The sequence below is a fragment of the Macaca mulatta genome, chromosome 4 (genome assembly GCF_049350105.2).
Source record: "Macaca mulatta isolate MMU2019108-1 chromosome 4, T2T-MMU8v2.0, whole genome shotgun sequence".
In the NCBI taxonomy this organism is placed as follows: domain Eukaryota; kingdom Metazoa; phylum Chordata; class Mammalia; order Primates; family Cercopithecidae; genus Macaca; species Macaca mulatta.
This window is the reverse complement of record NC_133409.1, coordinates 134,393,448-134,416,444: the sequence shown is the minus strand read 5'-3', so window position 1 is coordinate 134,416,444 and position 22,997 is coordinate 134,393,448. Positions and strand designations below refer to the sequence as shown.

Genomic DNA, 22,997 nt, shown 5'->3' with positions numbered 1-22,997 from the left:
ACATCAACAGGAATCTTGAAGGGTAAATGACAGTTGAAGACAGCTGAGAGGTGAATATAAGAAGAGGAAAGGAGTGCCCTGCTGATGATATATGTAATCATGACTTAGTGACACATCTGAAGCATAGCAAGCTTCTGGTTCAGTGGTCCTCAAACGCAACTCACAAAATATCATCTGGGGAAGTTCTGAATTAGGTGGTTGAGAATGTTACCTGGGCATCAGGATATTTAAAATGAGAATCTACAGGTATGTTAATGTGTGGCTAAAATTGAGAACCACTGGCTTCTTTTTCACTTCTCTAATAACACACGGCAAGGAGGAGTTGGAATAAGATTTCTCCTTCACCATAATTCACTTTTAAAAATACAAACCATTTTAAGTAAATCATTCTTCACCTTCTTCTATACAACTTCAGAGTTGCTTAGACGGACTCTAATCTGTCCTTGAATCCCAACACCTGCTTTTATCTTCTGGTTTTAGGTCATTAGAGTCGGGTAATCTGTTTGAACAGTATACAGCAGCTCCTCTTACCATTAGAAACTTGTTAGTAGTTTCCCATCAAAAGCCTTCTTTAAAAAATGTTTTCTGGCTGGGCACAGTGGCTTGCACCTGTAATCCCAAAGCTTTGGGAGGCTGAGTTGGGTATCAAGTTTGAGGCCAGGAGTTCAAGATCAGCCTGGGCAATGTAGTGGGACTTCATCTCTACAAAACAAATTTATCCTTGAAGTCTGGGTATTGGGTAAAACTACAGAAAACAAATGAACAAAAAATAGCTGGGACTTGATGAAGTTCAGGAGTTCAAGGCTGCAGTGAGCTATGATAGTACCACTGCACTCCAGCCTGGGTGAAAAAGCGAGACCTTAATTTAAAAAAAGAGTTTTCTGATATTTGTTTTTGTCTTCATAAGTGGATTTTTCTGCCGATCTCTAAAAACAACGCTCAATACTAATCCTCCGCGTTCTGAGTCACAGTTTAGCACATAGCAGATGTGTGCTCACTCAGAGTTTCCATGGTCTGGGTTATCTGGGAAGGCTTTACTGAGTATGGACCTGCATAAACATTATGAACCCTTATGATGAATGCACATGCACATTAAGAAGAACACGACATGCCTGGTGTTGTGAAAACAATCAGGACGAACCCCAGGGGATTTGTGAGGCTGCATAATGGCTGCCATTTTCACTCGTTGCCACGCGATGGCAGTGTCGCAACAGGAACGGTAGCTTTCCCGGCCAGCTCGCCCCGCGGGCCCCTCTGGTGCTCTACCTGGTATTGAGTTTAACATGCCTGAATGAAACCTGTCATTCCAGCTACCTCCTTCATCGGTGAATAATAGCAGGCTCATTGCTGAATTAGACTAGGCTTGAATAAAAATGTCCTTAATTGGCCTGATGCATTGAAACATGCTTTCAGCCAAGCAAGTCGGCTCTAGAATGGCACAAACCACCTCATTACTCTGCTTATGTCTTCAGAGTAATTCACCAGAAACCATTTTCTTTCATATAACAGCTTTCTCTAACCCAGATCATTTTTTCAACTTCTGAGCATCTATAATACATTTTCCCTTCCAATAAACCTTAAAACTTTGCCTGCTTTATTTTTTTCTTGCTCAGCTATATTCCATTATAAGCACCTCCTAGAGGCCAGATGTATGGCATCTATGCAACTAATACTTGTTGACTAAATATCAAGGGCTCCCAGTCGTGCATATTATATACACGTGTTATATTAGGCTAACCTCTTAGGAGAAAGTCGTGTTATATTAGGATAACCTGGGGAGGGGAAGCGGTGTTAAAATGCCTGAACTCGCTCCAGATAAGTGACAATATTGGGAGGTTTGTGGGGAGGGATGGAACCCTGGATGCAGATATTTCAAAGCAAAGCAAAACAACCCCTCCAGCAACGCTAATGTGCAACTGGGTTCCGGAAACATTCTATTAAGTGGAAGAGAGAGAGACATTCTAGATGACACCCCAAAGGTTAATCCAAAGCTCTACTGAAGAAGGAAGCCTGAAATCGCTTTTGCTAATCAGGATCCCAGGCACAACAGATGTAATTTTACTCCATTCTGTCACGTTCACTTGCCTTTTTGCTGCCTTTAGCACCCACCTCAAGGCTTTTAGTTTGCTGTTTCCTCTGCCTCTAATCCTTTCCCTCCAGAAGTTTGTTTGACTTCTTTCCCACCGATTTAGGTATCTACCTAAATGTCACATCTCAGAGAAGTCTTCCCTAATGTCTCTACGTAAAACAATGATTTCCGTCTACCTGCCTTCTCTGCTTTATTTTCCTTCGCTGTACTAATCACTACCTATCGTTCTGTCATACCACATCTTATGTTACAAATTTAGGTTTTTTTGAGTGTGTCTGCTTTTCCTGTTAGAAAATAAACTTGTCAGTCTTGATGTCCACTTTGTCCTCTAGCACCTTGCTCTGTGTTTCTTAAACATTAGGCATTGAAAAATTAGTTGTTGAATGGAAAAAAAACCACAAACCCAAATAGTTATTTTACACTCCATTTCCTTGTGGACTTACTGGAATTAGGAGGCTCTCATATGAGGGCACCCAGTCTCGCAAGCTGAAAGGTGGCACTAGCCGTCTAGACAACTAGAGGAGATGTGTGTCCAGCTTGCAGAAGGCACTCGGTACATTTGTGTTGATTGACTGAACTAACAGGAACTCCTGAAAACTTTTGTATACCATAGAGTAATACACCTGGGAGGGCTGGGCGCTAGCACCTGGAGGCTGTGAAGATCAGTTACTTAGCTTTCCTAAAGCATTGAGGTTAGGGAACCTTCTTTTGTGATGTAGTCCAGTTAGAGGTTTGAGGAGCTTCCTCAGCACATTTTATTTATTTTTTTATTTGGGGGACTGAATACAATAACTGAATAGGGAGGGCTACAGGGTATTATGTAAAAGTAGAAGAATGCTTTCTAGAAAGTAAAAAAAAAAAAAAAAAAAAAAAAAAAATTCTAATGGAGGCCCAAGGAATAAATAGTTTAAATCTTGGAAATCTGGATCTGGTTGTAAACAGCTTGGACCTCACATTTACTGAAATAGCTATACCATATTTGAATAAGACATAACAGAAGAAGAAAGAAAGAAAGAACTGAAACAGAAGGAAATGTGGAAATCTGGTTCTAACCTCAACACAAAGGATTTTTAAATAAAATTTCTAAACAATTTTTTTAAAACAGTAAATTTTTTTCTTTGAAAAAGATGACTTAGAAGCTGAATATATAAAACGGGTGAAAAAAATTATCTTTCCTTATTGACAGAAGGTGGAGCATGGAGCCTTGGCTGCTTAATATTTCTTTCCCTAAATGACCTACCTACTTCCCCTTCAGGGTACTCTCCACTCTCTCTCTTTCTCCCTCTCTCACTCTCTTGTAGAAGAGCTCCATGAATCCTCTGGGGTCTAGGCAGGAATACACATGAAAATTGCTGGGCTATATAATTATTCTCCCTACTTCACCTCCCCGCATCCTATTGCTTCCCTGTGAATATTCAACTTTCTGGAGTTTCTTAAGCACTCTTTATTCATTGATAATAACAAGGAAATAGTAAAAGACTAAATATGTTCTATTTTTTAAATAAATAAAAGGACAAATTCACATTTCAGAGAAAGTTGTCCACATCATTCTTTAAAATGTGTCTGGAACTCACACCTTCTTTCTCCAGTGCTCTTTAGAATCTTTATTCTCCAGAGTGCTGTTAAACCTCCCCCTTTTCTATATTCACAGCAGTTAGTTCCCTGCTTCTCTAATTAAGGCTTTCTCTGATAGAGAACCTCTCTCTTTCCCCTCCCAAACCCCATTCACAGACACTTAACTCCTAAAGTACAAGGTTATCTTGGGGTGTTAGAAACCATATTCCTCCTAGAAGGATGCAGCTGCCAAAAGAAAACAGAAACCAAATTCCCCTTTTCATTATAAGGAATCTCATGCCTTATGCAGGTTCTAAAATGTCCCACTTGGAGGAAGATGAGGTGGATGGAAATCACCATTTTGCATATTTTTTTGTCTTTCTCTTCTTTTTCTTCATTTTCTCTTTCTCCATCTCTTCTTTCCTCTATTCACTGAGATAATTTTCTGGGAGTTTTATTATTAAGAAAAGTTGCATTGGTCCCGGGAACGTAAGTATGTTTCAAAAACAAATCTATTAATAACCAGCATTAACCGATTCAATGAGAAAAAAAGTTATGATCACCTCAGTAGATGCAGAAAAAGCATTTAATAAAACTTAACGCCTATTTCTGGTAAAAAGAAAAAATCTGAACAGACTAGTGTGAGAAAGAACTTCTGTAGAATAGAAAAGTTGTGCTTGAAGAGGGTATTTTCTCTCAGAGGTTTTATATGTTGCCCCTTTCTCTATACCTTTCGAATGAAGGACTGCAATAAAATGTTAAAAGTGACAAGATCATTGTCCCTGGCTACTAGTATCATGTCTGTAACTCCTGAAACCAGGTCTCTTTGAGACAGTTTTTTCAAAAGTAATACTTAAAAGTTTTCCTTCTATATCCTTTCACTATCTTTGGCTATTGGGATGACTGAAAGTCCTCTCTGGGTAGCTCCAAACTGAGTTTATTCATAGATAACTGCTGGACTTTTATTAATCTAGGAACGGGTGTGTGTGTGTGTTCACATGTGCCCTGTGCTTTAGGGGAGGAGGTTCAGGTGAGTTGAGGTAGGCGGGGAAATAGTAACCAGAGGAACCTCTGTTGACAAGTCACCTGGTGCTCTAGTTGTAGGCAAGCCGTTCACCATCATCTCTTGCTTCTGCCACCGCTGGGTGTTTGGCTGGATTGGCTGCCGCTGGTATGGATGGGCTGGATTTTTCTTTGGCTGTGGAAGCCTTATCACCATGACTGCTGTCAGCCTGGATCGATATTTGAAAATCTGCTATTTATCTTATGGTAAGTTGGCAGGTTTCTCATTCCCTGACAGTTAAAGCTAGGTGGATTGAGTGTTAGAACTGTACATGTTTTATGCAGGTAATAAACAAAGATTATGAATAACCTCAGAGATCAAGAATATTTCTATTTATAGCCTATCATCTTGTTCTGACATGTTTAAGGATTTTAACCGATGTCAAAGTAGACTTCTTTTAATACGTATTTTATAGTAATGTCTGGTGTTTGGTTACAATGCTTTAAAAAAGTATCATTTTCTTGTAGAGCGTGTAAGCTTCTATCATGTTTTACATGCAAACAAAAGAAATAAAGTGCATCGAAAGGGTGTTAAGTCCAAGAGGTTTAGCTCATTCCCCACCTAGTAAGTGTAATTGTAAGAAAAGCTGTTTAAGATTCTCCCTTAGGACTCACGCTCCCTGTAATTTCAGAGATAAGGAATTCCAGAAAGTTCACCTCCAAGTTAGAGTCATGTAGCTGTTTCTGCATGCAAGGACACACATGTAGAAATATCCCTCAACATATTTTTTTTTGTGGCGTTGGTTGGTAGAAAGATGAGTGATTATAAGAATTGGTGAATCAGCAGAATATAAGTTTCCAGGGCCTAAATATATGTTTTTTAATGATTAGACCATTCTACAGGTTAAAAATAATTTCTAGTACTTTTGTTTCTTGGAGCTCTCGGAATTTATTAAACCTGAGAGAACTGCATTTGGGCCTTTAAGTTTAATATTGAGAACCAGGCACAAACCAAGGAATAGTACAGGCTTCCTCTGGATAAAGCTGCTTTGATTGTCAATCTGTCGATTAGAGTGGTTGTGACGGGCGACAGACTGTGGTGTCAGAGCAGGGCCTGGAGACTGAGATGGGAAAAATCAAGTTGACCCGACACTGTCAATGTGGTAGAATTTCCCTTTATATTGTTATAGATTACATTCCCCAGACTCCAAAGAATCCCTTCTTGGGTGGGTGGGAGGTGGGAGCTTGTGAGCCATCCTCTTCATCATCCAGCACTACTTTTTTTTTTTTTTTTTTTAATTTACATCTCCTTTTTTAAACATTTAAAACTTCCAATAGAAATAGCTTGAATCAAAATTTCCAGTAAGATATAAAATATACAACTATACATATTCTGTGTGACGTCAACCTCTAATTCTTTCTATAGACTTATTTTTGCTCATACCAAAGAGATTTTAGATTTAACTGTCGATTTTATAGATAAGAAGGCAAAATAGTTAAACTTCCTGAGAGTGTTTGAGGAATACTAAACCCTGATACCTCTGTTTTTAAATATTTTCTTGAGTTTAGGCTTTGTCAGTTAAAGAGATGATGCCGCCCACTCCCAGGATCATTGCAGGCCGTAACTCCATGTGTGGGAACTGTGTATGTTTTCCAGCTTCTTCTAAGGTTGAACCTCAGTAGTGTGGTTTCATCATTTAATCTGATGCACTATTAAACCCTCCACACAGCGTCCCAGAATGTTGGAATTAGAAGGTCGCTTGGGGACGTGTAGACTTTTCTCCCATGTAACGTGGTAAACTGTTTTAAGGCATCCCTGAGAGACGACCACTTGGCCTCTTCTCGAATAATTCCAGTGACCAGTGACGGGGAGCTTACTACTGCACAAGGCAGCCCATTCTCTGATTGGTCTGCTCTCATTGTTACAATGTTATTCCTTATATTAAGACAAAACTGCCTCCCAGTAACCTCCACCCATTGGTCCTAGTTCTGACTTCTGGAGCAACACAGAACCAATCTACTAATCTACTCCCTCCTGTACTTGACAGCCTTTCACCATACTGGAATGTAAGTATAAAACACCTCACAAGTAACCCTAACCATAAATGCTTATACGTATGCCTATGCACATTCCCATGAATATATGTGATTACCTGTGCCAATGTTTCATTGGTTTTAGTGGAGAAGCAAGAGCTGAGTTATAATGTGGCTACATGATTGCTACCCCTATCTGGTTGGGCATGAAATTTGCATTTCATGACACAAAATGCCACATATTTGAAAAAAAATGGAGACAACAGAGTATAGAAACAATGTGTTATATTTCTTGTTAGCGCTAAATGAGATATACTTACACAGGAGTAAAACTTTCACGTTAATGTAGCACCTTCTAGTCTGCAAAGCAGGCCCCTTACATTATTTTATTTAACCCATATGCAACATAGTCTTGCATGCACAAGGTCAGTCAAAGACTAGACACAGAAGAATTAGGCCTTACTGACTTTCCAAACCTCACATTGCACTAAGCAGAGGCAGGCTCTCAGTCTATATTGAAGTAAGCATTTAGCTTTTATTGAATATATTTTGATATTTCTTCTCTGCTGACACAAAACCTAGGCAGTAAAGAGTCACTTTCCCGGCCCTCTTCGTTTGAGGTGATGAGTGAGGTGTGAAGGTAATTTCTTGTGGAGGCTGCTGCACTTAATCAGGCCGATCTGTCTTTGGTGGTTGTGTTGAACTCTGAAAATGATCACTAGTGCTTTACAGCTTTTCTTAGATGACTGCACTATTTCCTCCGCTTGGAATTCTCTTTTGGTTAACAGAAACTAGTGCTGAAAAACGGAGCTCATTTTTTGTCTTCCTGAAAATATCTTCACAGAATTACTTTGCAGAACATGATGCAACCTACCTAGATTCTCTGCCTCTCCCGCTGTGGCTGTGTGAGTGCGATTGTTGTGTGAATGATGTTTGAAGATTCCAAACCTGCTCCACAAATTACTAAAACACAGTCAAGCACTTTAATCTCAAACCATTTGTGTAATGATCACGAGCCACCAAGCCCCTTCCACAAGTTCTTAGGAAGCCAGATGAGACTAGCAACACAAAAGCTGTTAGGAGGAAGGGCATTTTAAAGACACAAGCCATGTTCTGTGACTCCTCACCTCCCAGAAGGATTTTCCCTGGATGATCCACTAACACACCCTTTCCGAGATGTTTTCTCAAGGGCCTCCATTGTCTTCAGCATCCTCTCATCTCTTTCCTGTCCCTTTTCCCAGCTGTTGTCACTTCTCCCTCCCAAAGCTCCCAGATGCCTAGAGAAAACCTTCCAATTGTGTTCTCCTGGAGAAAGGCCCAAGCTCTGGAACTTTTTTCCGTTTATTCCACTCTCCCTCAGGCTTCAGTTATCTGCCCAGGTCTCCCAGAAATCAATGGAATAAATCTTTGGAGGTGGAATTTGACATATCGAGGGGAGGTATCTGGGTGTAGGGCAGATTACATCCGGGTAATGCTTTTCTTCCGCCTCCAGGGGTTTGGCTGAAAAGAAAGCACGCCTACATCTGCCTGGCAGCCATCTGGGCCTATGCTTCCTTCTGGACCACCATGCCCTTGGTAGGTCTGGGGGACTACGCACCTGAGCCCTTCGGAACCTCGTGCACCCTGGACTGGTGGCTGGCCCAGGCCTCGGTAGGGGGCCAGGTTTTCATCCTGAACATCCTCTTCTTCTGCCTCTTGCTCCCAACGGCTGTGATCGTGTTCTCCTACGTAAAGATCATTGCCAAGGTTAAGTCCTCTTCCAAAGAAGTAGCTCATTTCGACAGTCGGATCCACAGCAGTCATGTTCTGGAAATGAAACTGACAAAGGTAACTGCACTAATATTTTACACACGTGTTTTCTGACCACTTACAACTTCATAGGGTAAAAAGGGTAGGGAACAGGCTGGGCGCGGTGGCTCACGCCTGTAATCCCAGCACTTTGGGAGGCCGAGGCTGGCGGATCACGAGGTCAGGAGATCGAGACCATCCTGGCTAACACGGTGAAACCCCGTCTCTACTAAAAATACAAAAAAACTAGCCGGGCGTGGTGGCGGGCGCCTGTAGTCCCAGCTACTCGGGAGGCTGAGGCAGGAGAATGGCGTTAACCCGGGAGGCGGAGCTTGCAGTGAGCCGAGATCGTGCCACTCACTCCAGCCTGGGCGACAGAGCAAGACTCCGTCTCAAAAAAAAAAAAAAAATGGATAGGGAACGTTGGAGACTGAGAGAACTTAGAATCTCTATTCTTTACATAATTCTGAACTTTGTTGATGATTGGCTAAGCCTTTCTTTGTGGTATCTCTCTCCTCTTTCTGTCTCTATTTCCCCACTTCTCTCTTCTCTCTCTCTCTCTCATACACACACACACACACACACACACACACACACACACACTTTTAATATCTACCAAATTTGTATAACCCATCCATTGAGGGCTTATCTTCTCTACCAAATAGGGTACTATGGATTCATATTCATTATTTCAGTAATAAGGATAACTTTTACGAGTCATATAATGCCTCACAGTATTTACTGTGTTGCATAGACTTTGGGACATCATTAGGGACATTCTACCACCTGAATTATTTATAGTGTAAGAGTTTACCACGTGTGCTTTCCCATGGGAAGCTTGTGTTAAGAACACGAGCAGTTTCTGCAGGCTTGAGTACCTTGGTAAATGATAGTTTCAGAGGCGGCAGTTCTTTAGATATTGTGGAGTAAGGAAAAGAACAAGACTAGAGTTTAATCCCATCACCAGTACCTGCCAGGTTTGTGACCTAGAGCTAGATATTTAGCTTTCTTGAATCTCTATTTCCTCACTTCTGTAACAGGAATAGTGATATCTGTCTCATTGGGTTATGGTGGGAATTCAAAGAGATAAAGCATATTATTCTGTCATCTGGTGCAGAGAATGTGTTAAAGCAACCGTGGTTTCTCCTTTTTCCTTATGACTGTTAGGAATTACCGGTAAAGTCTAAAGCAGTGGTCCTCACATGTTCATGATTTTTTGCCCCTATACTGAAAAATTATTTTCCAACACATGCCCTCAATATTAAATGACATACAGGTAATACCATCAAGCTTTGTATTAAATATTAGCACCCTCTTATTTAACCCCCCAATTTTTGTCTTCTATTTTAAAGATAAAAATAAAGGTAGATTGAAGTTATAATTACTTCTTCCTGTATCCCAATCAATCATGTTGATTGCTATCCTACCCTCAAGTGTTCTCACATTCACTTTGGAGACCACTGGTCTCAGGGACCCAGAGAAACACAGTTCCCTCCAGATAAGAGATGGCTTTTTAGTAAATCAGAGCCTTGGTTCTAGTAATATGCCTCTCTCCAAATTGCAGAATTTTTGGAGTTATGCAAAGATCTCTTGGTTGCATATTGCATTAGTCTGCTCTCACACTGCTAATAAAGATGTACCCAAGATGGGATAATTTATAAAGGAAAGAGATTTAATTGACTCACAGTTCCACATGGCTGGGGAGGCCTAGCAAACATGGCAGAAGGCAAATGAAGAGCAAAGTCATGTCTTACATGGTGGCAGGCAAGAGAGCGTGTGCAGGGGAACTCCCTTTTATAGAACCATCAGATCTTGTGAGACTTATTCACTATCATGAGAATAGTATGGGAAAGTCCTGCCCCTATGATTCAATTACCTCTCACTAGGTCCCTCCCATGACACATGAGAATTATGGGAGCTATAATTCAAGATGAGATTTGGGTGGGAGGACAGCCAAACAATATCACATATTGTGAGCTAGATTCCTGATGGCTCCAGTTGACTGTTATGCTCAAAGTCTACATGCTGAGTAGAGGAAGCTTTAAGGGACGTTTTCATCACTCTAAATCTATACTGATAGCTTAATAATAGAACAGTTCTTGGACAAAAATGCAGATTCAGGAAGCATGATATTCTTCTGTCTTATAATTGGCTATAAAGTAGGAAAATATTTTCACAAAATGAAGCATTATGAGTTAGGTTCTTCATTTCTAGCTCTCCCTTTAGCTCTTATCTGCAACTTTCAAAAAAGAAATTTAAATAAATCAATCCCAGTTAAAGTTGAATTAGATTTAATGCAAATCCTACTTTGTATCAGGTACTATTTTGGAAACTGGGCAATTGTACCAATGATGAAAATTTTGCTTTTCAATAGTTTATGGAAGTGTGCCCAGGAAACGATGTGTGGACATTCATCACACTGGTATGTGACATTGAAGTTTACTTTGTTGCCCTGTAGTTTGACGTAGCATACAGTTGCTGCAATGTCTGAGAATGTGCTTTCTTTTTGCCATCCCACTCACCTCTCTCTTTGCCATCCCCTATTATGTCATTGGCCTTGACACTTTGTTGACCTTGCTCAATAAATCATCTCTCCTGTCAGTTGAACTGCTCAATTTGACCCTCGCACATTCTAGCATCTTGTTCTCTTGTGTATTCTTGAGGAGTGAGCAGTTTGTCTAGTCAATGCTTCTGGAACTCATTCTACATATGAGGTATAGCTCAGCATATACATTTAATTTGATTTGTTATTATTCTGCTTGACTTGGACTGGGTAGATCAAATAGGCTCGCCCTAGACCAGGTTAAACGAAATGTTAAACAAAGTGTAGGAATACATATGTGTAATTTTGTTATGTATATATGTATATTCTTTTAATTTATATACTGATATTATAGCACATGATATGTAATACTATATTAAGAATGTGTCTATATTTTGTTTATATAAACCTGTATTAAAATAACCTAAATACAAAACATCTCTAATTATTAATATTTGTGCAGAAAATTTAAGCTAAAATTCAACCCATATTGAAAAATGAACCTAGTCAATGTTTAGACCAGTCAGTGCTTCTAGAACTCATTATACATGTGAGTCAATGTTTTTGGAACTCATTATACATATGAGGTATAGCTCAGCACGTACACCATTTAATTTGATTTATTGTGTTATTCTGCTTGACTTGGACTGGGTAGATCAAATAGTTAGGCTCACTCTAGACAAGGTTAACCAAAGAAATGTTAAATGAAGTATAGGAATACATATGTATAATTTTGTTATGTATATATGTATATTCTTTTAATTTATATACTTAATGACATATCACATAATATGTAATATATTAATGTGTCTATATTTCATTTATTTATGTACACATTATATAAACCTATCTTAAAATAACATAAACACAAAATGTTTCTAATTATTAATATTTGTACAGAAAATGTAAGACAAAATTTAACCCAATTGAGAAACAAACATAACTACTGTGACATCTTCAGTACTAAATTTAAACTATTTTTAACTACTACTCAATTTTGACCTTGATTTTTCCTACTGAGTAAAAAAAATAAGTAGAAACCACCTTATACTGGACCCTTCCATAGCCTTAGCAACCTTTTTGCTCATTTAGCTACTGCTCAGGATTGTCAATTTGCTTGCTCACTTGGTGCTTCTGATCTTCAGAACAGCCTGTTCTAAAAGCTGATTACTTAAAGGTTACCTTCCGGGATTCTGAGATCAAAATCACTTACTTTTCTGTGTACTCTAATTATTTCTAGCTGGGTTATTACTGGGGCCAGTATTCTGAGGGTCTGATCTCGTGAAGCTAAAAGTTGGCATTCTCTCTGCAAGCCTTTCTCTACTTTGTAGCTTTCTTCTAATTAATTTTAAAAATCAATGGTTTTGCTAGACTTTTGTAGCAGCCTGAAATTTCACAGGCTACAAACAGAGGTGTGATATATATATATATATATATATATATATATATATATATATACACACACACACACACACACACGCATACATACACAGATATAGATATGATTATCTTTATATTTCGATGACTCAGCATAATCTCATTTCTATGCCTGCATTTGACCTTGTAAAACTGATTTCTTATTGGACAATCAATATAAATTCTGTCAAATCAGTAATTTCTCTCCTCTTCCCAGGATTACCTAAAAGTTTCAGGAAGGTTTTCACAATGTCGGTGCTAATGGGTAGGGGACTCCTGGTCTGGGTGTTGTCATTCATTGACTCTGACATTGCTGTGATATTTAGGGTTCCTTGCGGTCTTAGTTACAGTTTTCATGGGTCACTTTGCATCTTCATTGTTCCAACTATAAGCATCTTTAGGCTCATCAGCACTGTAAGCTACTTCCCCACCCTTCCGCTGAAGCCCCTCAGGTGCGTCTTGGGTCTTGGCTGGGACCTTGGGAAGTGAGACACATGTTTTCTGCTTTCACATCCCTGAGAATTCTGTTGTTCTTCCATCCCCATCCCCGACCCTTGGCTATTGTTCTTCCAGCCCCAATCCCAGCCCTTGGTGTTCAGCTCAGTGGGGTAGGTTCAGGACACCTTCTCCGGGTTGGTTACCAACTCCTCTGATGTCCCCACTTGCCTTTGGGGTGTAGGCCCTGTACCTATTTGGGAGTGGGAAAACTGGCTCTTATTTCCATGTACATCCTCTAAATTTTTCACACAGTAATCTTAATGCCCTGAGTCCTTTAAGCCTCTGATTGTGGATACTTAAAGTCACTTTTTTTCCCTACACTCAAAACCCTTTTTCTCAATTATTTTTTCTCCTGTGAGTTTCAAATTTCTATTTTAAAACTCAGAAGCTGAGAAATGAAGGTTTTACTTCTTTGGGTACTTTTGCTTATAAAAATCTTCACACAATGCAGTGAACACTCTTGCTGCTGATTAAATAAGGGAAATGGTAGAGTCACTGCCTGAGGGGTTCTTCCTACCTGCTGCACAAAGAAAGACCACGGCATTGCAATAAAGAGTTTAATAGACATTAGGCCAGTCATGCCAGATGGGAAATGGAGTTAGTACCCAAATCAATCTCATCCAAAGCTTGTAAGTGAGGGGTATCTCAAAGGCTGTTTGGGTGAAGGAGTGGGGATTGCTCTGCAATGGGTGCTTGTTGCTGACTGGTTGGGTTGGGGATGAAATTATAGGGGGTCAAAGCTGTCCTCTTGAGCTGAGTCTGCCCAGGTGGGGCCACAGGAGCCTTGGGGTCCAGGTGTAGCTATGAGTGTCAGACATGCAAAAAACCTGAAAAGATATCTCAAAAGGCCATAGGTTCTACAATAGTGATGTTATTTGCAGGAGTAATTGGGGAAGTTGCATATCTTATAACCTCCAGAATAATGACTGACAATCATTTATGTCTGCACTTTAGCAGAACTCAGTCTCCTCTCATTTCCACCAGTTTGACAGCCTCCCATTAGCTTTTCAAAAGTGCTTGAGTTTGGGGAAAGGCCTGTTATCATTTAAACTTGAGCCTAAATGTCCCTCAAAGTCAGCCTGGCCCCAATCCCAGGAATAATTAAGGGAAAGTCAAGATGGGGGTGTTAGAACAGCTCAGTTCACTGTTACAATTTTTCTTACTGATAAAATTTTTGCAAAGACAGTTTCAGTACAATGACAGGAAGACAATCCCAGAAGCATGAATTAGTCTTTCCAAATATTATTATGCCATACGTGTTGGTACTTCATAGTAATTCATTTAACACACATCCATCATTTACAATGTTACAGGTCTACAGTTATTATACAGATCCCCTGGGCACCTGAATTTCTCTTAGTGCCCCTTATTTATACCAGGAAGCCCTTCTGATTCTCCCTGGCTGGTTAAAGTCTACCTGCTATGTATGAGCCATCAGAGCAGTTGGCACGTTATCTTTGGTGACACTGGTCATATTTTACCGAATCACATGTTTATAACTCTCTTTTGTAAGATAGTAAGTGAGGCAAAGGAAAGTGCTGGGGGTCCTGTTTGCCACTGGACCCTATAGCCTGGCACCTGCTAGCTGTTTAATCAGGATCGCTTGAAAAAATACATAATTGAATAAACGAAGTTAATCTAATTACCTTGATGAATGTTAAGAGGTCCCTTGAACCCTGGCTTGAGTGCCTCTGTTTCTTTTATACCTGACAGGGCATTTTTCTTCACTGTGCTCTTTTACATTGACTGTGAAATCCGTCTAAAACTCTTAAAGCTCCATTTCCCTTAAACGACTCCTCCCTTTTATAGCTCGTCAAATGCTATTTATCATTGAGGGGTCAGATTCAGAAGACCCCCTGTGTGGACTCTAAGGCAGTTTGTGGGAAAGTTGAACTATATTGCTTTAAAGAAAACCCACACCAATTAATTAATTACATCCCTCTGTTCTTAGCTTAAATGTCACTTCCCAGAGAAGCATTTCCAAAAGTTGAATTCAGATCCTCCTATTAAAATGTTTCATTGCAGCCTTTACATTGTCTTCTTGGCACATGTCACAATTTTTAATTAATTTACAATTTCATACTTATTTGAGGATTATTCCTTCATTTCCTTTTTTTTTTCCTTTGTTACCACTACTTGATGAGCCCTGAGAGGGTAACAGCCATGTTTTTTTGTTCTCTTTGTGTCCCCAGGACCTAATACAATGACCTATACATGGTAAGGGCTTAATATATATTTGTTGAAGGAAGGAAGGATTAGTTCAGAGCAATATAATCATGAAAAAGGTTTAAACTAGGGGTCAATTCCAATTTTGCCACTAGCTCCTTGAGAGGTGTTACATAGTCAATGTGTGTTTTTTATTTTGCCTGCCAGAGGCTGAAAGACTTCTGTGTCTGAGGAATTTCCAACATGTTGTTCCTTGCTTAGAGTGGGAGGAGAAGCATTGTGCCTCTTAATTTAAAAGATGCTGAAAAGATCAGCCACTCATTTCCCAGAATTCCCCTACAGCTATGGACTTGGGCACCAGCCCTCAATGTGTCCCAGGAAGTAATGATATGGCCTCTAGGGGCAGGGAATTCTTTCCTGAGGCCATGGCCACAGCAGCAGTGGTTTCTGCATCAGAACCAGTTCTGTCACAGCTTTGGGTAGCATTTCTCTCTGCTTGATCTCAGTAGAAACTGCAGTTTCCCAGTGTTACTTTATGTTAACCAGTATCATTTAAATAAATGTATTTTCTGCCTCACTCACCCATAGTCAATTTCTGTTGCTTGCAACTCAGCGTCTTGATGAATTAAACCTAGAGCAAATCATTTAATCTTCCTGGGCGTTAGTTTTCTCATCTGTGAAAGAAAGTAGAGGAAGAGAATGAAATGATATCTCAGTTACCTTCTAAACTCCATGTGTCTATGAAAATGACTAGATTTGTTCAATTGTTTAAAGGTCTTTGGCAATAGCTATTGTTACTAAAACCACATGGCCTTCCAACCTGAGTATTTGTTCCTCTCCAAGCCGCATATCGTCACTTCAAGGGTTTTGGGCCATCTATAACCAATAGTGAAATCTCTCCTGTTTTGTTGAACCAGATACTTGTAAGTTATTTTCTGTTCTTTAAGCCAGCCACTGCCTAGTCAGGAAATATTGTGTTCAGTTTTGGACCAAAACCCCAAAACACAGATGCATAGAGTGACATGACCTAATTTGCCGCCTCTCTTTTCAGTTGCAGTTTTTGCTTGTTTATAGAGTAGTGGTATTTTAAGATTCGAGAAAATTGCAATTGGGAAGTGTGAAATTCTTGTTTTTCTTTTCTTGATTTTTTTTTGAAGTATGAATTCATGTTTATTGCTTAGATCACAACCAGGATTCACAGATGGAAGGTACACCAAAGATGTCAGAAATTTTTTCTTTACAAGTTTATGGAGGAAGGTTTAGGATGGTTGACCTTCATTATCATTCTGTGGATAAAATAGAAAGAAGGAAGAAATTCCAACTAGACACACTCAAAGCTGTCAAATTACTTAATTTCTTAAAAGGTAATGTGAAAGCTAAGTGAGTGTCACCACTCTTATTTGTGTGTGTTTGAGAAGGAACCAAAGAAGGTAGGTCACAGTTGTCAAGATCCCTCCCTTCCTGCTTGTCACTGGTAGAGTCACTCAGTGACAGGTGGCTCTTATACAGGGAAGGTAGTAGTCCCATAACGGGAATTACTGTCTTTTAATATTATTTTCTTACTGGTTGGAATCAAATCCATATACTTGCTAGCTAGACCCAAGCTAGAAAAACAAAATCTTGTCACCCGCATGCTCCCGTCAATTGCGCTGTCTCCTGAAGCAGACAGGATGCACATTCTTCCTGTTCCCTAATGCATAGAGGTGATCTCTCCTGGGAACATTATCTCACTCTAGCCACTGAAATATCTTTGCTATCCCCAGTCTAATTGGTTCTGTAATGCGATTCAATCTTGTTATTGACGGGGAACTTACTTCATCTCTTTGGCCCTCTTTTTCAACCTTACTTTCACATCAATTCTATATCTTCCTCTCATCTATTTTATTATTCCAGGTAGTATGCAGCTTCAAGTGTTAGCTGAAGTCTTATTTGCATCTGAGCAAAGGAGCCTGGAGAGAGGAGCTGGGCACCCCCTCTGAAATAGTTGTTCCTAGAAAATCAGCGATTCTGCCCCACTCACACTGGTCAGTGGGGCTGAACCACGACTGGTATCACGGAGTTACTCAGAGTATCTCCATGCCAATGACTCTTCCCACTATTCCACACTGCCTCAGCACATTGAAAGGAGGGAAACTCCTTCTTAGAAACCTTACCTGCTGGAATGCTTCAGATGTATTAGACCCAGAGGCATAGCCTTGGAGAATTTACTTTCAACCACATTATTCTATTATTGCTTTAATTGGTTAATTAATTGGAATTGAGCAATTACGGACAACACTGCTTTTGTGACACAATACCAGTTTGAATTGGTGCTAGAAACTGGCTATATCCCTTGGTCCTCTACAGCATGATGTACTTAAAATGAACTGGGTTGCAGATGTGTGATTCTTTTGTAGAAGCTAAACACGTACCCTGTGAATTTCCGCCCACAAAAATTGTCTAATTTAGGATTTGAAGTCTTACTGCTTTTCCAGTGACCCAAAAAGGCAGTGATAAAAGTGAAGTAATTAAAAAAAATAAACAACTTAGAAAAAGTTGATGGGTACAGGAGCCTGTGTTAGAACTGGCTTAATAATATCTGGAATAGAGATTTTAGAAAATAAAAATTAAGACACATTTAGAATTGAGGAAAGTCAAAAACAGACTGATGAAAAGATTAAATGTATTCCAAGCTGAGTAGAAAGTGTTGACAAAAATGGAGTGTAACATGAAAGTTTTGAAAACTTTCGTGGCCTATATCTTAAAATAGTTTTTACATTTAAATGTTTAATATTTTGTGGAGTATATTTTAAAATGAAAAGGTTATAGAAAGTGAATGTCCCTTATATTAACTTTGTATTCACTTCAGAAACATAAATAACATTGCGTAGTACTTTTTAGATCTAGCCTTTTATCCCTCTTTCGGCTTTAAACTCAATTTCTAAGTCTTTCAATTTAAAGTATTTAGATTTATTCTAATCCCAGAAAAACCACAGTGATTCATTTGCTATGTGTTTGTAAAACTGCAGTATATTTAATTCTTCTATGTCCTTTTAAGAAGGATAACATAATGCAAATGTTTTAAGTCTTTCCTGTTCCCCAATTGCACACACTTCTAAAAGTAGAAAACACGTAAAATGTAGAAAATATTATGGACTAAGTGCTAATCTATTTTTTGTCAATGACTTTGGCAGCAACACAGAAAACAGCTTTTGGGATACTGTGAACTCATCATATGACTCACCAAAGAAGCAAAGATGGAGCTATGTTAAGTCCCTAGACATCTGCTAAAGCAAGCTTTATTTCTATAGTCAGTGTTTATTTGGGGATTTAGAAAAAGAAGGCCCTCACTGTGAGCCTTGAGGCATCCATTCCATTTACAAGCAAAAGTCACACAGACATAACCAAATAAAAATTTCTCCTGGGTAAGCTTTGTAGAAAGATAGAAAAGCAAGTCCAATGGGAGAGCTGCATGTGTACACTGGAACTTGACAGGTTAACTGTTAAGCACAGGTGACAGTTTGGCCAAGAACTGAAAGCAAGGTTGCAGGTCATGCAGCAGATCTGGGCTCACCTGATTCATTTCCTGGGGATTCAGATTCTCTATTTGCAAATGGAGCAAAATTTATATTATTAAGGGTTTTTGTGTGTGCATGCTGCAGTTAATGTTCAGAGATAAGTTCTGAAATTCTTGGGTGGAACTTTAGAACCTGAGACTTTAGGGCAGATTTTCCATGTTTCATTCTTATACACTCCACAGAGGTGGGTTTCCAGGGCAAACACACCCCATAGACAGGCTGTTCCATAGGCCAAGTAGACCGGAGGCTGTGGAGCATTTCTTGCTTACCACTAAAGCGTACTGAGATGCACGTGCACACATATGACCTTGTTATGGGAAAAACACATCCAATCAACCGTCTAAAACAATAAAGGCATTCACAAATAGTGTTGCTTTAATTATTACTAATAAAACATTGTATGTCTCACTCCTTATCATTGATTCTCTAGAACTTGTCATGACCCTGATGTTGGGAATTGTTATTTTGCTTCTTAAAGTGGGCGATGGGAATAAAAGGAAGTGATACCCGGCATAGCTGCATCCTTACTCAGAGATTATAGGAAAGTCCAATTTTCCTGGAACTTTATAAAATCCCCAAGGTGGGTTTGATCAAGATCTTTTGAGTCATGTGCTGCTCTCTATTCCTATTATCGTAGCCAGGAATGTGTAGTCCTCTGCTTGGTCAGACTTGGGTCATGTGATGCCCATGATGTCAGCTTCATAAAGCAGCCTAGCAGGTTGAGGGGTGCTGGTGATGCTAAGGTAGAAGAGATACACTGGGAAGGTAGAAACAAAGGTAAAACAAACAAACAAACAATCCCCCGCCCCAAACAAATAGATGTCTACTGTGCAGAAGACTGATTTGAATGTAGATTTCAAATTTATTTTACGGAAGGAATATCCTAGTAGATAACAGTGTGTAAAGATACTTTGAAGTTAGTGTACGCTTTTTCAATTAGGGCCTGAAATAGCACAAGTTTTAAATAAAAACCAAAGTTTTGATTGCATTTGTTAGTCTCAATACTCTAATTTCTGATTTCTTCTTTAGACTCTTGCCCAATCAAACCTGCCAAGAGTAGAAATTCTACATGGGCAGGGATGTGTCTGCTTTGTTTATTGCTTTATCCTTCACACAAAGCATGTAGAAGCTTGTTGATTGAATGAATAAACAATGATCTTTCTACCTTCTATTTTTTTCTGTGCCATTTTCCTCTACAGGCTAATCCTCCTAAGCAGAGCTCTCATCATATTTCCTGCTCAAAAACCTACCAGTGTCTCAAATAATATAGAATTAAGGGCAAGCTCATAATGCCATACAAAACCCTGAATCTTTCTTTCCTGCCTCATTTCCCTTTGTTGCTTTCTCATACCACAGTGAATAGCTCACTGGTTCCTATACTGACCTCCCACATTCCTGTCTATGCCTTTACTTTGTTTCACCACTATTTCTTTATTTCTACTTGTCAAGGTGCATGTCCTCTTTGAAACTTTCCTCGATACGCTGGGCGCAATGGCTCATGCCTGTAATCCCAGCACTTTGGGAGGCTGAGGTGGGTGGATCACCTAGGATCAGGAGTTCGAGACCACCCTGGCCAACATGGTGAAACCCTATCTCTACAAAAATAGAAAAATTAGCCAGGCATGGTGGTGCACACCTGTAATCACAGCTACTCGTGAGGCTGAGGCAGGAGAATCTCTTGAACCTGGCAGGCAGAGGTTGCAGTGAGCGAAGATCACAACACTGCGCTCCACCCTGGGCAACAAGAGTGAAACTTCGTCTCAAAAAACAAACTCCCCAATTTGCCCAATAGGATGTACATGTGTCTTCCTCTGAGCTGCCACTTAAATCATATTCAGCCTTGTACTGTAGTTATTTGTATTCTAGAGGGATACAACTCAGGCTCTAGGTTTCACTGGTATTACCCCACAGCACTAGGCATAGTGTCTTACACAAAGACTTGTTGAAAAGAGTTTGTTGAAGTGAGATGATGTATAGGGGTCAGGTAGGTAGTTACACAGCACTAATTAGGACCACATTATTAAAGGGACTGAATTGCAGATGGTGAGAGACTTGTGAGGGTGTTTTAAACCCTATCACTAATTATTCTTTGGTCTGAAAATAAAGAGGTCCTGAAGGTGATTATAATTTTGTGAGAGTGAAAAGTGTTTTCTGGAAAAGTATTGTTCTATAAAACTGTACCACTTTGGCTGAATCTCAATGACTTATTTTACATTATGTACCCAGTGATTTCCACTATCTGAGCCTCAAACCTGAGAAAAATTTGAGTCAAAAGAAATAACATTTAATAGCAATTTCTGAAAATGCAAATTAGAATTTCAAACTAGGGCAGAGTTTCTGTTTCCTGAGGTGAATATGGATGATGATTTAAAATTTCATCAAGGTTGGCCGGGCGCAGTGGCTCAAGCCTCTAATCCCAGCACTTTGGGAGGCCGAGACTGGAGGATCACGAGGTCAGGAGATCGAGACCATCCTGGCTAACATGGTGAAACCCCGTCTCTACTAAAAAATACAAAAAACTAGCCGGGCGTGGTGGCGGGCCCCTGTAGTCCCAGCTACTCAGGAGGCTGAGGCAGGAGAATGGCGTTAACCCGGGAGGCGGAGCTTGCAGTGAGCTGAGATCCGGCCACTGCACTCCAGCCTGGGTGACAGAGCGAGACTCCATCTCAAAAAAAAAAAAAAAAAAAAAAAATTTCATCAAGGTGAATATATTTTCCATCGAGTTTTTAAGTGAATGTGGGTTGAGAAGTCCAGAAATATGATTTCCTGCCACATGGAGGCATAATCTGACAGCTATTTGAGGGTTATATTTTGGGTCTTTAGCTACATTCAAATTCTAGAGTGGAAACTAGATAGGATGTGGTAAATGGGATAAAAAATTGTAATCACTTCTTTTGGCTGAACTTCGCAGAAGTCCATATGAAATGATTGATATAGACAAAGTAAATGAAAACAATGACAGACTTTCTTGGGTGTGAGAGGTGACCTGATCCTTCTCCGTACCCATCGTTTCAGACTCATGTCCTTTACCAGCTGTCTTGATTCTTTTCTCTGTTGCTTTCCCTCATCAGGTAGCGATGTTGATTTGTGCTGGATTCCTGATTGCCTGGATTCCTTATGCAGTGGTGTCTGTGTGGTCAGCTTTTGGAAGGCCAGACTCCATTCCCATACAGCTCTCTGTGGTGCCAACCCTACTTGCAAAATCTGCAGCGATGTACAATCCCATCATCTACCAAGTTATTGATTACAAATTTGCCTGTTGCCAAACTGGTGGTTTGAAAGCAACCAAGAAGAAGTCTCTGGAAGGCTTCAGGTAAAACTTCAGAAGCTGGAAATGAATTACACTCTCTTTGTTTCAAAATCCGGCAGGGTTCAAGCTCCTCAGATGTGCTGTCTTCTCAGGGTTAAAGCTCATCTCCTAGGAGTAGTGTAGGAAGGACTTTATTTTCTGTTTATCAAAGATCCTGAAATCAAGTGATCAGCTATGTAGAGGTTATATGACATGGATAGATAGTGAGAAGTGATTCTGTTTTCGATTCTGGAGCAACTAAGATACAGAGATGTGTCCATCTGAGCAACAACCACTGTTTATCCATGGCTCGTAAGTTGCATATCTGGGACCAAATCCATTTTATTCCAAGAGTACTATTTCACATGGCTTTGATCTCACAATAGAATGATTCTCTTGTTTGGCACATAATTACCACTAACTAAGGGCACAAAAGTTGGGCAGGCAGAGGAAGGAAGGGGAGAAGGGAGATGACATTTCTGCTGTGTGCCAGGTTTCTTTTATTTTATTTTCACAAGAGCCTTGGGTTATTCTCTTTGTCAGAAGAAGAAATTGAGGTTCAAGTAAGGTTAAAGTTAAGCAAGCTGCCCATGTTTAAACAGCCAGAAAGTAGCAGAGGAGGAATTCAAATTCAAGTCTGCTGGGTTTCAAAATGTATGCTCCTTGGTTGATACTGTTTGTGCTACACAATGAAAAAAGTTTGGGGATCCAGCACCATTTTTCCTAAAGGCCCAAAAAGCTCAGGGTGAGTACAGACTTGGGGGTTATTGGTGGTCTTCTGTGTCCACTTAGGGCCAGTATTAGCAGTAAAAAGTGGAACAGGCACCTGAATTCATGGTCTGAGGTGAGGGGTGTTGATAGGGCCCCTGGTTTCCGTGCTTTTTGTTCTTATTTACTTGATTTTTAGATATTTTTCAATACTTTTTCCCTTGAGTAAGTAAGGGACAGTGGAAAAAAAGTAGAACTAGCTATGAGAAGATGTGGGTTTTGTCTTGTTCTTTCACTGTGCCTGAGCAAGTGACATATATTTTGGACCTTAGGTTCCTCACAACGGATCAAACG

The 22,997-nt window shown here is 39.8% G+C and overlaps 1 protein-coding gene across 1 annotated transcript in view; it reads left to right on the top strand.

The window, feature by feature from the left end:
- Nucleotides 1-22,997, top strand: part of OPN5 (opsin 5) — a 44,219-nt gene that overhangs the window by 4,959 nt on the left and 16,263 nt on the right. The window contains exons 3-5 of the mRNA XM_001104044.5: nucleotides 4,742-4,912; nucleotides 8,172-8,506; nucleotides 21,718-21,959. Coding sequence (XP_001104044.1) covers nucleotides 4,742-4,912; nucleotides 8,172-8,506; nucleotides 21,718-21,959 — 748 coding nt within the window. The remainder of the gene's footprint in view (nucleotides 1-4,741; nucleotides 4,913-8,171; nucleotides 8,507-21,717; nucleotides 21,960-22,997) is intronic.